This window comes from Salvelinus fontinalis, chromosome 22 (genome assembly GCF_029448725.1).
Source record: "Salvelinus fontinalis isolate EN_2023a chromosome 22, ASM2944872v1, whole genome shotgun sequence".
Taxonomy (NCBI): domain Eukaryota; kingdom Metazoa; phylum Chordata; class Actinopteri; order Salmoniformes; family Salmonidae; genus Salvelinus; species Salvelinus fontinalis.
In genome coordinates, this window is record NC_074686.1 from 20,323,194 (window position 1) to 20,338,305 (window position 15,112).

Sequence of the window (15,112 nt, forward strand, 5' to 3'; positions counted from 1 at the left end):
CAAAGTCACCGTTGGCCTCTGTAACTGTTTCAAAGTCACCGTTGGCCTCTGTAACTGTTTCAAAGTCACCGTTGGCCTCTGTAACTGTTTTAAAGTCACCGTTGGCCTCTGTAACTGTTTTAAAGTCACCGTTGGCCTCTGTAACTGTTTTAAAGTCACCGTTGGCCTCTGTAACTGTTTTAAAGTCACCGTTGGCCTCTGTAACTGTTTCAAAGTCACCGTTGGCATAACTTCACCATGCTCAAAGGGATATCTTCTTCTTTTTATTATACCCATCTACCAATAGGTGCCTTTCTTTGCGATGCATTTGAAAACCTCCATTGTCTTTGTGTGGTTGAATCTGTGTTTGAAATTCACTGCTGGACTGAGGGACCTTACAGATTATTGTATGTGTGGGGTACAGAGACGAGGTAGTTATTCAAAAATCATATTAAACACTATGTTTCACACAGAGTGAGTCCATGCAACTTATTATGTGACTTGATAAGCAAACCTTTGCTCCTGGACTTAGTTAGGTTTGCCATAACAAAGGGGTTGAATACTTATTGACTCAAGACTTTCAGCTTCTCCTTTTTAATTCATTTGTAAAAATGTCAGAAAACATAATTCCATCGGGTATTGTGTCAGTGACAAAAATTCTCAGTTTAATCCATTTCAAATGCATGGTATAACACAACAAAATACGGGAAAAGTCAAGGGGTGTGAAGACTTTCTGAAGGCACTGTATTCCCAGTAAGGCAGGGTGGGGCAGGCCAAATAACTGCTTCCCTATATACTCTATCATCTCTATGAGAATGATTAGAGAAGAAGATTTAACTGACCAGAGAACCCCGTATTCATTGACCTGGCCAAGGCTTTTGACTCTGTCAATCACCACATCCTCATTGGCAGACTCGACAGCCTTGGTTTCTCTAATGATTGCCTCGCCTGGTTCACCAACTACTTCTCTGATAGAGTTCAGTGTGTCAAATCGGAGGGTCTGTTGTCCGGGCCTCTGGCAGTCTCTATGGGGGTGCCACAGGGTTCAATTCTTGGACCGACTCTCTTCTCTGTTTACATCAATGATGTCGCTCTTGCTGCTGGTGATTCTCTGATCCACCTCTACGCAGACGACACTATTCTGTATACTTCTGGCCCTTCTTTTGACACTGTGTTAACAACCCTCCAGGCGAGCTTCAATGCCATACAACTCTCCTTCCGTGGCCTCCAACTGCTCTTAAATACAAGTAAAACCAAATGCATGCTCTTCAACCGATCGCTGCCTGCTCCTGCCCGCCTGTCCAACATCACTACTTTGGACGGCTCTGACTTAGAATATGTGGACAACTACAAATACCTAGGTGTCTGGTTAGACTGTAAACTCTCCTTCCAGACCCACATCAAACATCTCCAATCCAAAGTCAAATCTAGAATTGGCTTCCTATTCCGCAACAAAGCATCCTTTACTCATGCTGCCAAACATACCCTTGTAAAACTGACCATCCTACCAATCCTCGACTTCGGTGATGTCATTTACAAAATAGCCTCCAAAACCCTACTCAATAAATTGGATGCAGTCTATCACAGTGCCATCCGTTTTGTCACCAAAGCCCCATATACTACCCACCACTGCGACCTGTACACTCTCGTTGGCTGGCCCTCGCTTCATACTCGTCGCCAAACCCACTGGTTCCAGGTCATCTACAAGACCCTGCTAGGTAAAGTCCCCCCTTATCTCAGCTCGCTGGTCACCATAGCAGCACCTACCCGTAGCACGCGCTCCAGCAGGTATATCTCTCTAGTCACCCCCAAAACCAATTCTTCCTTTGGACGCCTCTCCTTCCAGTTCTCTGCTGCCAATGACTGGAACGAACTACAAAAATCTCTGAAACTGGAAACACCTATCTCCCTCACTAGCTTTAAACACCAGCTGTCAGAGCAGCTCATAGATTACTGCACCTGTACATAACCCATCTACAATTTAGCCCAAACAACTACCTCTTTACCTACTGTATTTATTTATTAATTTATTTTGCTCCTTTGCACCCCATTATTTCTGTCTCTACTTTGCACTTTCTTCCAATGCAAACCAACCATTCCAGTGTTTTTTTTAGTTTTTATTTTACTTGCTGTGTTGTACTCACTTCGCCTCCATGGCCTTTTTATATTTTTATTTATTTATACATATATCTGTTTGCCTTCACCTCCCTTATCTCACCTCACTTGCTCACATTGTATATAGACTTATTTTTTTAATTTTTTTCACTGTATTATTGACTATATGTTTGTTTTTACTCCATGTGTAACTATGTGTTGTATGTGTCGAACTGCTTTGCTTTATCTTGGCCAGGTCGCAATTGTAAATGAGAACGTGTTCTCAATTTGCCTACCTGGTTAAATAAAGGTTAAATAAAAAATAAATAAAAAAAACAGAGGCCCAGGTTAGTTGGGTGAATTCCTGATACCAACGGGCAGGCTGCTGAGTTGAAAATGCCCCCTGCAGTGGTGGAGGGCCTCTCAGTCTCAGTCTTACCAAAGCTGGGCTGCCAGGGGCTGCAGGGAGGGAGAGTTTGCAGTCTTAATCCTAGACATTGTTTGCTGGCTGTACGCAGGTCTGGGCACGTAACTTACCTCACAGCAGAGAACCCGGCTGCCAGGGGCCAGGGGAGAGCGATGGAGAGAGAGCGAGCGAGAGAGAGAGGGACAGAGATGGGTGCAGGGGCTGTAGGGAGAGAGAGAGTCTGGGAGGGCAGGGAGAAAGGGAGAGAGAAGGCGCAGTGAGAAAAGGAGAGAGACAGATAGGGGGAGAGAGAGGGCCCAACGCTGGGCCGGGCAAGGAGAATGTAATCTCCAGATTAGGGGCCAAAACGAATTCCTGCCGCCAGACTGACCTTGTCAGGCAACCAGTGAAATTGGTGGACGGCATGAGGGTCGGAGTGTTGAACTGAGGCTGAACCCTGTGTGGTTGGAAGATCGGAGTGTTGAGCGGCGCGCTTTCTCTTTCTAGGTTCACAGCCTGATACCCTGAATCACACTGAATTGGTGGTCATATTAGGAATGAAACATAGACAGTGAACCCTGCATGGTAGGAGGGTCTGAGTGTTGAGCTGAGACAACCCTGCATGGCGGGAGGGTCTGAGTGTTGAGCTGAGACCACCTTGCATGGCGGGAGGGTCTGAGTGTTGAGCTGAGACCACCCTGCATGGCGGGAGGGTCTGAGTATTGAGCTGAGACCACCTTGCATGGCGGGAGGGTCTGAGTGTTGAGCTGAGACCACCTTGCATGGCGGGAGGGTCTGAGTATTGAGCTGAGACAACCCTGCATGGTGGGAGGGTCTGAGTGTTGAGCTGAGACCACCCTGCATGGCGGGAGGGTCTGAGTGTTGAGCTGAGACCACCCTGCATGGCGGGAGGGTCTGAGTGTTGAGCTGAGACCACCCTGCATGGCGGGAGGGTCTGAGTGTTGAGCTGAGACCACCCTGCATGGCGGGAGGGTCTGAGTGTTGAGCTGAGACCACCCTGCATGGCGGGAGGGTCTGAGTATTGAGCTGAGACCACCTTGCATGGCGGGAGGGTCTGAGTGTTGAGCTGAGACCACCTTGCATGGCGGGAGGGTCTGAGTATTGAGCTGAGACAACCCTGCATGGCGGGAGGGTCTGAGTGTTGAGCTGAGACCACCCTGCATGGTAGGAGGGTCTGAGTGTTGAGCTGAGACCACCCTGCATGGCGGGAGGGTCTGAGTGTTGAGCTGAGACCACCCTGCATGGCGGGAGGGTCAGAGTGTTGAGCTGAGACCACCCTGCATGGCTGGAGGGTCTGAGTGTTGAGCTGACCCAACCTTGCATGGCGGGAGGGTCTGAGTGTTGAGCTGAGACCACCCTGCATGGCGGGAGGGTCAGAGTGTTGAGCTGAGACCACCCTGCATGGCGGGAGGGTCTGAGTGTTGAGCTGAGACAGCCTTGCATGGTAGGAGGGTCTGAGTGTTGAGCTGAGACCACCCTGCATGGCGGGAGGGTCTGAGTATTGAGCTGAGACAACCTTGCATGGTGGGAGGGTCTGAGTGTTGAGCTGAGACAACCCTGCATGGCGGGAGGGTCTGAGTGTTGAGCTGACACAACCCTGCATGGCGGGAGGGTCTGAGTGTTGAGCTGAGACCACCCTGCATGGCGGGAGGGTCTGAGTGTTGAGCTGAGACAACCTTGCATGGTAGGAGGGTCTGAGTGTTGAGCTGAGACCACCCTGCATGGCGGGAGGGTCTGAGTGTTGAGCTGAGACCACCCTGCATGGCGGGAGGGTCTGAGTGTTGAGCTGAAACCACCCTGCATGGCGGGAGGGTCAGAGTGTTGAGCTGAGACCACCCTGCATGGCGGGAGCGTCAGAGTGTTGAGCTGAGACCACCCTGCATGACTGGAGGGTCTGAGTGTTGAGCTGAGACCACCCTGCATGGCGGGAGGGTCTGATTGTTGAGCTGAGACAACCTTGCATGGTAGGAGGGTCTGAGTGTTGAGCTGAGACCACCCTGCATGGCGGGAGGGTCTGAGTATTGAGCTGAGACAACCCTGCATGGCGGGAGGGTCTGAGTATTGAGCTGAGACAACCCTGCATGGCGGGAGGGTCTGAGTGTTGAGCTGAGACAACCCTGCATGGCGGGAGGGTCTGAGTATTGAGCTGAGACAACCCTGCATGGCGGGAGGGTCTGAGTATTGAGCTGAGACCACCCTGCATGGCGGGAGGGTCAGAGTGTTGAGCTGAGACCACCCTGCATGGCGGGAGGGTCAGAGTGTTGAGCTGAGACCACCCTGCATGGCGGGAGGGTCAGAGTGTTGAGCTGAGACCACCCTGCATGGCGGGAGGGTCAGAGTGTTGAGCTGAGACCACCCTGCATGGCGGGAGGGTCAGAGTGTTGAGCTGAGACCACCCTGCATGGCGGGAGGGTCAGAGTGTTGAGCTGAGACCACCCTGCATGGCGGGAGGGTCAGAGTGTTGAGCTGAGACCACCCTGCATGGCGGGAGGGTCAGAGTGTTGAGCTGAGACCACCCTGCATGGCGGGAGGGTCAGAGTGTTGAGCTGAGACCACCCTGCATGGCGGGAGGGTCAGAGTGTTGAGCTGAGACCACCCTGCATGGCGGGAGGGTCAGAGTGTTGAGCTGAGACCACCCTGCATGGCGGGAGGGTTAGAGTGTTGAGCTGAGACCACCCTGCATGGCGGGAGGGTCAGAGTGTTGAACTGAGACCACCCTGCATGGCGGGAGGGTCAGAGTGTTGAGCTGAGACCACCCTGCATGGCGGGAGGGTCAGAGTGTTGAGCTGAGACCACCCTGCATGGCGGGAGGGTCAGAGTGTTGAGCTGAGACCACCCTGCATGGCTGGAGGGTCAGAGTGTTGAGCTGAGACCACCCTGCATGGCGGGAGGGTCAGAGTGTTGAGCTGAGACCACCCTGCATGGCGGGAGGGTCAGAGTGTTGAGCTGAGACCACCCTGCATGGCTGGAGGGTCAGAGTGTTGAGCTGAGACCACCCTGCATGGCTGGAGGGTCAGAGTGTTGAGCTGAGACCACCCTGCATGGCGGGAGGGTCAGAGTGTTGAGCTGAGACCACCCTGCATGGCTGGAGGGTCAGAGTGTTGAGCTGAGACCACCCTGCATGGCTGGAGGGTCAGAGTGTTGAGCGGCGCGTTTTCTCTAACTAGGTTCACAGCCTGATACCCTGAATCACACTGAATTGGTGGTCATATTAGGAATGAAACATAGACAGTTTGTCAACAGCCTGCTTTCATGTAGCGATCATTTCTCTATCACTATACGGAGGTGGAGCTGTAGAGGTGGAGGAAGAGAAGGAGGCATTGATAATTCAAATGTAAATGCATTTTAGATTGATTTCTGTCTGAGATTGATTTAATGAACAGAGGCGAGGAGCGTCTGGTCTCCTGTTGTGAGGAAACTGACCAGGGTTGTTCTAGGTCTGCACAGTTCATTAAGGCTTTGCTTCAGATCATTATAGAATAATGACATGAAATTCCTGTTTCAGCATTTCTATTCAGTTGGTCCTTAATTTCACTTAAAAGCCAAAAGTAAAACTCATTATCTCTTTTGCAGAAAGAAAACAATGTACTGTAATTTTCAATAAAGAGGAAATCAAGCAACAAACGTATTTGAACTCTTTTTTTATTAAATGTCAACTTAAAATCAGGTTTTTTCAGCCCTTAGAGTCCTATCTGTCTGAAAGGACAGAGAGAAATTAGTTAAATTCCCTCTGTGTTAATATGAAGTTCTTTTGACCACACAATGTCACCTGGAGGCTTCAGGTAATCACTTAACCGACTGAAACCCAGAGTATGGTGCTTTTCATCACAGTCTGTCAGTTGTCATGGAAATCTACAAAGAGTCACAAGCAGGGGGCAATTTGAGGGGAAAATAGCATCTACATCAAATACTGGGCTAACACAAGACTGTGACACATTGAAATGACAGCAGGTAGCCCTGGTATTGATCTGTAACCTGGTAAATCTAGCTACCCAAACCTACAGACCACTTATATTGTGTGTTTCTTACTCATATTATTTTTTTCTTAATATATTCTTTCATACTATAATGTTGTATCATGACACTATTTGTATAGTCTGTTTGACTGGGAAGTATTTCAGTATTAAGTTGAGACAGAAATATATAGGATATATAGGCTACGGTGTGTGTTCACTGCAAAGTTTGGGAAATCGATTAAGACACTACTACATAAAACAAGTAACAAAATAAATGATTATGTTTATTTAACTCTAAAGCATCAGTCTGTTCCAGCCAATTGAGTTAGAATGTGGAGTTAAACAGTTTATTTTTCTTTATGTAGGAATTTGAAGAAGCCTTTTATGGTAATAATGTTTGGTTCATGCTATATCACAAACATTGCATAAAATGTTTCTCTCTTTTTCTGTCTAAATTCTCAAAGCTCTGACATGCTTTACCATCACAAAAGTAGACTTGGACATTTTCTGCCTGAGGAAGTTTGTACAAAGACGTAATGTCTTTCTTTTGGAAAAACAACATGAAGACAGAGTAAGGAGCAGGACAGAACACATTTAGAAGAATAATGTCCAAGCATTTGTCGCCCAACTCATGGTGTGTGACCATTATTGCCCAGGACCACATTGCCTCCTGTTTGGAAGAAATGTAATACCCTTAACGTTATGCATCTATCAACTAGTCTCAAGGAGTTTGGTGAAAATGTCAAGGTTTAGCCACAAATGCAACGTATGCATTCCCCACATAGTTTGCATGATCAATATTTGATGTGACCGCTGTTAGACCTCTGACGCTTGATATTCTTAATATCACATCGCAACATTTACCCTCTCTGCAATGTGACATTAGAGGATGTAGCAAACCCTCTCCACCCCCTCAACTCCTCACCGCTCAGTCTGATGTGGAAGTCAAGCATAATCTTGCAAATCTCTTCCAGTTTACGCATTTTAAATGGGAGGATGGATGTGGTCTAAAGAAGTGCACTGCTTTTCTTAAGTGATTCCATGTCTAATAGAGGACTAGACATCTGGGAGCTGGACCAGGCCCCCTACTGTGTAGATCCTAGCTATCACCGAAGCACACTGAGGCCTTGGAAAGCTGTAAATACAATTTTAATGACATATCTATCCTCTTTGATGGAGGAAGAATAACCACAGTCCCCATCAAACAAGACCTTTTTCTTGAACTTAAGGATCCCGACAGGGCCAGTTGAAATGCATCTACCACTACAGTCACCACCGGTTCAGAGGAGAAGAGGGCACTCTTAGTGAACACTGTATTCTTGATACGTATTAACCAAACCACTGTGGAAATAGAACACCAAACTGCAGTTTAGGTTGTTTCAATAGAGGGGACAGCTAGGTATTATAGATGGGAAATATGCACACATTTAAGTTTTCAAATCCTTATAGCCATGAACATTGAGGGATTTCACTGAAACATCAGAGAACTGTTGAAACCAAGAACGAGGTATTGACTCCTCCACAGGATACTGAATATTGCCCTGAGGACAACCAGAGCATTGAGGAACAAAGACAGACTCTCTGTAAGGCCACATATGAATATTAATCTGGGCTCTCCTCAGAATGTGAGGATTCTGCTCCCTCCTGGGATGAGTTCAGGCTTAGAAGAGATTCCAGCTTACTGATACATCCGTTAGCGTAGTCTTTCACTTCATTCTTGGAATCTAATGCTGTCAACTAGGGGCGGCAAGTAGCCCAGTGGTTACAGTGTTGGGCCAGTAACCGAAAGGTTGCTGCATCGAATCCCCGAGCTCTGACAAGGTAAAAATCTGGCATTCTGCCCCTGAACAAGGCAGTCATTGTAAATAAGAATTTGTTCCTAACTGACTTGCCGAGTTAAGTATAGATTAAATACAAAAACTCAGAGAAGCAAGACCTCAAGATGCGATGGAACTGATATGCAGCAAGTAGAAAGTCAAATCTGGAGACAACTTGTTTTCAATTTCTTCACATCACTACCATGGCTTTATTAGCCTGTATGCGAAAGACCCAGATGTTACACGTGTCACACAAGTTACACTCTGATATCATGCTAAGCCAGTAGGGCTGTGATGGTCATGGAATTTTGGATGACAACAATTGGCCAGACAAATGACTGTGGTCACTGTAATAACTATTTGAATAGCAAAAATAAAATAAAAATATATAATGTTTGTTTTTTATTAGAATTGTTTTATGCACATTTTCTCCTCTCCTCTGTTTCTGACTGTGCTGAATAGACAGTAGCGGTACATGGTTATAAATCACTGGGGAAGCCAAGCCAGGAAAAAAAGCCATATTACAACCTATGTGTTGTGATAATTGCATTGTTTGCTCTATAACCTGTTAGTTATGTCTTACCACCGTGATATATAGGCCTATAAGAATAAGACAATAAGAAGACACGGCGTGCAGAATAAATTCAACCACGGTGTGTTTCATCACAAAACCAGAGAGCAACATCTGTCTGGTGAAGTCCACAAAGCATATTGCATGTGATAAACCGGCACATGACCTACAGCATGGTCAAGCAAGTTATTAATGTTTCTGACATTTTCGGACTACTAAACAACTATTGATTTAGAACACCAGAGAGTTATTGAGAGGAAAGAGGAGATGCCTCCACTATTCCAGCACCATTTCAACTTTTCATCATCATCAAATCACCTATGCTTAGTCTAATACTGTGACAACTAAACAATACCAAAAACAATTTAGTCCAATCAACATAAGCTAAATATAATGTGGCTGTCCATGGTACTGATTTATCTGTTTGTGAGTGTGTGTGTGTGTGTGTGTGTGTGTGTGTGTGTGTGTGTGTGTGTGTGTGTGTGTGTGTGCGTATGTAGAAAAAACATGTTGACTCACCCTACTTAGAGAACTGCCAATGCCATCCTCCTCTCTTTCATGTTGCCGAAATGGTCTACCACTCTGTCATACAGTACACACTTTTAGTTTTTGTTGTCACAGGCTACCTTGATAAAATGCTTGCTCATTAGCCTAACTTCCTTTCATGGGCATTAGCCAGCTAGTTAGCATTAGCCTTTTACATCTAGCTACACATTGATCTTCCATCCTCTCAAGCTAGAGGCACAATTTATGAATTTATGGCTGGATCAGAATCAACATTAAAATCGCAGATGTAATCATTAAGCATTACGGATAATTAAGTGAAGCTACAAGTCCAAATCCTTATCTCCACCCATGACTAATTTAGGAAAGGGCCCATTTGAACTAGCTAGCTAGCCACTGGAGGACAACAACACAATGTTTTTTTCTGTCAATTACGTTTGGCTTTTGATGTGATATGACTGGAAAAGCTCATTGTTCTAGCTGTGTTAATGGTGTGAAGCCAAATCCAAATTGGCTTCCATTGACACATTTTTGTTGGTGCGCCAGGACCATTCACAGTTGAGCTCACTCAGTTTAACTTAACGCTGATTGGCTATTGTGTAAATTATTTTATCACGGGAGGCCAGATGCTCGCTGGCTTCCCTTGCATTCAATGCTATGGGCAGCAACAATATCATACTCCTTTTGACCAGACAGCATCAGATAGCATCGCTCGGATGCTTTCTCTGGTGAGATACATTTAGCCTCTTCCAAATTGAAGAAACGTTATGAAACACAGAGAGACTAAAGATAAATTATTTTTGACTTTTTTTCTTGGTAAATTTTTGAAGGAAGCCTGGCTTCCTTTGGCATCCATGAATACACTCTACTGTGAATAGAACGGGCATCCCCATTCAGGTCAATGATGGCATAATGAGTGGACTGGCGGCCATTGCGAGTGTACCCATAGGAGCAAAGCAGGAAGTAAAATATGTGCTACAATATGTGCTGTGATTTGTTGGTTCAACTCAACTGACATTACTAAAAATACATACCATTTCATGAGCCACATCAGTTAACATCATTTGAATTAACATTGTGCGTACATTACCATGGAAATTATTGCATCACAATACCAGGCAGCCATTGTGAGTGTACCAATTAGTTTACCAGTCAAATTGCCAGGGTTAGAAGTTCCAAGCCTGTTCTATTCATCCTAGGGTTATGTGTGCTTCTGCTGCTTTGTGGTCATTCCCCAAATTATTTTTAAATACAATAATATTGATGGTTATTTGATTTTAATGACGATCTTCATCCATAACAGTTGGTTACACGGTTGTACGGTAATTGTAATTGTAGCCCTAGTAGGTAGTATATGTCCATAGATAATGTGTGTGTTTCTATTGAAATCCTCCCTCCACTACCCCAGTTAAAGTGTCCACTGACCAATGCTAGCCTGAAGACTTTGGTTCTGCCCTTGGTCCCCTCCCTACCTGCCCCCCCCCCCCCCTGGCCCCCCCTACATTACCATTTTATTGGCTCCTGAACACAGATGTTATCCATCTCATTGATCCTTCAAGGTTACATCTTCAAATACATCAAAGGCTACCTTCTAAACAGGAGGAACCATCACGCCCAATATTTTACATAACCTACAGATACACTTGCCTCCCTAATTATACATTTTCATGAGGAAAAACATGAAAGCTATTCAAATGTCTGGGAAAGTCAAATTTGATCTACCTACTATTATATTGCAAAATAATACAAACCAGACAGAGTGCTTCTTCCAATGGGCACGATGAATGACTATGATATGATTACAACCATATCCAGGTAAATTACAGTATTGCTAAAAGAGCCTATTTCACAGTTGACTGAGAAAGCAAAAAGGTGTGAGCCTGAGCGTCAACAAACCAACCGGCAAACTGGCACCCGTAAATTATATTATTTCAGTTCAGCAAACTCCTGTGAGAAGATGGACAAACATCTTTTGATCCTTTGATCACTTTTTGTCTTAATCATTTATAGTCATTGGCTCTTATCTTGCTTTTATCTTTCTCCCTGTAGAAATTGAACAATTACAAAAAGATGAAGGAAAAGAAGAAAAAGAAGAGGAGAAGTTCATCGATGTTGTCATCAACAAGAACATGAAGCTGGGCCAGAAAGTGTTAATACCCGTCAAACAGTTTCCCAAAGTAAGTACTGCTGGATTTGGTTACATATTTTCAGATCGCACTGTGCAACTGCAAATAAAGAATGGTTTCTATTCAGTTAGCCTCTGTGATGTGTTTTCTTCTCCAAACATTTATTTTACATTTTGTAACATTAGTGCAAATCACCTTTTAATTTTAGAGAACCCCTCCCATTCTCCTGTTAGATGACATCCCGTCAGCTCTATGGTCAATGATGTGTGTTCACATCTCCATGTGCTTGTCACTCTTTATGTTCCCTTATATGCTTTCCGTTTGATCCTGAGACAATGACTCACTACTGATGCATGTTTGAGGATGCTATTTCCTGCAGAGATGTCTAGGTTTAAATTGTTCTTGGTCTTTTAATTTCTATCTAATTGCTTTTGGCACCTTGCATGTTTTCTTTGAAAAGACAAACTGGGGAAAAAAATATGCATGTCTATCGAGGACAAAGCAGATATATAACAATAGGCAATACAGAGCAAAAGAAAAGAGCGAGGGAGAGATAGAGAGAGAGAGCACCTGCGCTTTCCTTTTTTTCTCGCTCCAGCAAATAGAAACAGAGCGTCTCACAGAGCCTCACACCTCTCAGAGTAACCTCCATGTGAAGATGAAACAGCCCATGCTGTTTGAGTAATAATGCTATGCTCCTCTAGCCATGTGATGAGAGCCCCTCAGCCCTCCGCTCTGAGACAAAGCTCCCAGCATCAGTATCAGCCTTTAATGGCGCCACACGGCAGCTACATGACAGCCGGCTCCCACAGGGACCATAGCAGGGAGGCTAGTAGGGTGGCGGAGAGGCTAGCGTAAACGTGAGATGCCTCACTCAGGTGATGATGATGTCTTCACTCAGGCTTTCACCTCAGTCCTCTCTGAGAGTGGCTGTAGATGAATGACCTGGATTTCAGAGGACAGAAAGCTGCAGAAGTTTCAACAATCTGTGTTGACACACTATTCCCTATTTAGTGCACTACTTTTGTCGGTGCAAGATTTGTGTCTTCTAGATAACCTGGTGAGAGCTACATTTTGTCCCTTTCTAAAACAATTACAATGACATGTGTAATAAAGGGAGATGTAATGTCATCCATAAAAACATCTGTGTCACATAGGAGTGCAGCTAAACACATTTGCTTGGACAGCTTTGAAAAGTGGGGCCGCTAATACGCTGTTTAGAGCCTCAACAAGCCACAGAAGGAAGACAAATTCAATTTGTTCAATCTGACAGGTAGCAATGGACTAGAGTGATCGCTCTGACTCCAATGGGTTTTGTCCCTGAACAACAGACATCACTTTTTGGTTTTCGCCACTGAAGTGGCTCACTGCGTTTTCCAAAAGTGACCGTTTAGACTCATGTTCAGAAGGCTTAAATCCATTTTCGAAAACACAGCTTTTCTATCAATAGTATGAAACAGACAAGGACACCATAGGGAAGGTTCCAGACATTTGGTTTTCTAGGAACAAATTAATTATACTTTAGCTATTAAATGAAAGACCTAACACTCTTAAATTGGGCCGCTGGTTAAAAACTAGGTTAACCTGGATCATCATATTCACATAGCAGCACAGTTCATTGTCAGCCTAGCGGGTACTCCTGCAATGATGGAGAATGGGTTATGCATGTGCAGTGGTTCCTCACTTAAAAGTTTTGAGATTATGCCGTGACTGTTCGTGGTAGATGCTGGCAGATTGTTGTATATTGCATCATTCTGTCATCGCACCACACTATCACAAGGGGAAGTTAGAACTGTGGCACAAATTGACTATCTTTTCATAAATGAATGGCGGTTTGAATGTTTCAGTCCAAGAGTCTCTCTTCTCTGGCACTAGAGTCCTGCATCAGGCAAAAATAATGTTAGCAAGAAGTCCCGGAGTTGAGAGAGAACTTGGGTAAATACAATTGCGCAATTACACTTGACATGTGAACTGACGATTTTTGAAAAATAGGCACGGTGGGCATTTTGTTTCTTTCCCTCAAAAAACAGAAAATAAATATTCTAAATAACAAACTGGCTGTATTTACCACAGTGTGAAAGAGTGATATCCCCTCCAAAGTATACAGTATACAGTGCATTCGGAAAGTTTTCAGACCCCTTGACTTTTTCCATGTTTTGTTACGTTACAGCCTTGTTCTAAAGCCTTATTGATTAAAAAAAATATATAAAAAATCATCATCTATATATACACAATACCCCATAATGATCAATCGAAAACAGTTTTTATATCAAATAAAAGTAACAAGTCCGGGCTCTGGCTGGGCCACTCAAAGACTTGTCCTGAAGCCACTCCTGTGTTGTCTTGGCTGAGTGCTTAGGGTCGTTGTCCTGTTGGAAGGTTAACCTTCAACCCAGTTTGAGGTCCTGAGAGCATGTTTTCATGAAGGATCTCTCTGTACTTTGCTCTGTTCATATTTCCCTCAATCCTGACTAGTCTCCCAGCCTCTGCCGCTGAAAAACACCCCCACAGCATAAATCCTGCCACCACCATGCTTCACCGTAGGAATGGTGCCAGGTTTCCTCCAGACATGACGCTTGGCATTCAGGCCAAAGAGTTCAATCTTGGTTTAATCAGACCAGAGAATCTTGTTTTCATGGTCAGAGTCCTTTAGGGGCCTTTTGGCAAACTCCAAGTGGGCTGTCGTGCCTTTTACTGAGGAATGGCTTCTGTCTGGCCACTCTACCATAAAGGCCTAATTAGTGGAGTGCTTTAGAGTTGGTTGTCCTTCTGGAAGGTTCTCCCATCGCCACAGAGGAACTATTGAGCTCTGTCAGAGTGACCATCGAGTTCTTTGTCAACTCTCTGACCAAGGCCCATACCCGATTGCTCAGTTTGGACAGGCGGCCAGCTCTAGAAAGAGCCTTGGTTGTTCCAAACTTCTTCCATTTAAGAATGGAGGCCAAGTTGTTCTTGGGGACCTTCAAATCAAATGTATTTATATAGCCCTTCGTACATCAGCTGATATCTCAAAGTGCTGTACAATGCAGGTGTAGAAGCACGGTGGCTAGGAAAAACTCCCTAGAAAGGCCAAAACCTAGGAAGAAACCTAGAGAGGAACCAGGCTATGAGGGGTGGCCAGTCCTCTTCTGGCTGTGCCGGGCGGAGATTATAACAGAACATGGCCAAGATGTTCCAATGTTCATAAATGACGAGCATGGTCAAATAATAATAATCACAGTAGTTGTCGAGGGTGCAGCAAGTCAGCACCTAAGGAGTAAATGTCAGTTGGCTTTTCATATCCGATCATTAAGAGTATCTCTACTGCTTCTGCTCTCTAGAGAGTTGAAAACAGCAGGTCTGGGACAGGTAGCACGTGCGGTGAACAGGTCAGGGTTCCATAGCTGCAGAACAGTTGAAACTGGAGCAGCCACACGGCCAGGTGGACTGGGGACAGCAAGGAGTCATCATGCAAGGTAGTCCCGAGGCATGGTCCTAGGGCTCAGGTCCTCCGAGAGAGAGAAAGAAAGAGAGAAAGAGAGAGAGAAGTAGAGAGAGCATACTTAAATTCACACTGGACACCGGATAAGACAGGAGAAGTACTCCATATATAACAAACTGACACTAGCCCCCCGACACATAAACTACTGTAGCATAAA

At 45.1% G+C, this 15,112-nt stretch overlaps 1 protein-coding gene across 4 annotated transcripts in view; it reads left to right on the forward strand.

Moving 5' to 3' along the window:
* The window catches only part of LOC129820007 (KH domain-containing, RNA-binding, signal transduction-associated protein 3-like), a 167,983-nt gene that overhangs the window by 62,496 nt on the left and 90,375 nt on the right, over positions 1–15,112 (forward strand). For all 4 annotated transcript variants that reach the window (XM_055876793.1, XM_055876794.1, XM_055876791.1 and 1 more), the window contains exon 2: positions 11,398–11,525. In XM_055876793.1, coding sequence (XP_055732768.1) covers positions 11,398–11,525 — 128 coding nt within the window. The remainder of the gene's footprint in view (positions 1–11,397; positions 11,526–15,112) is intronic.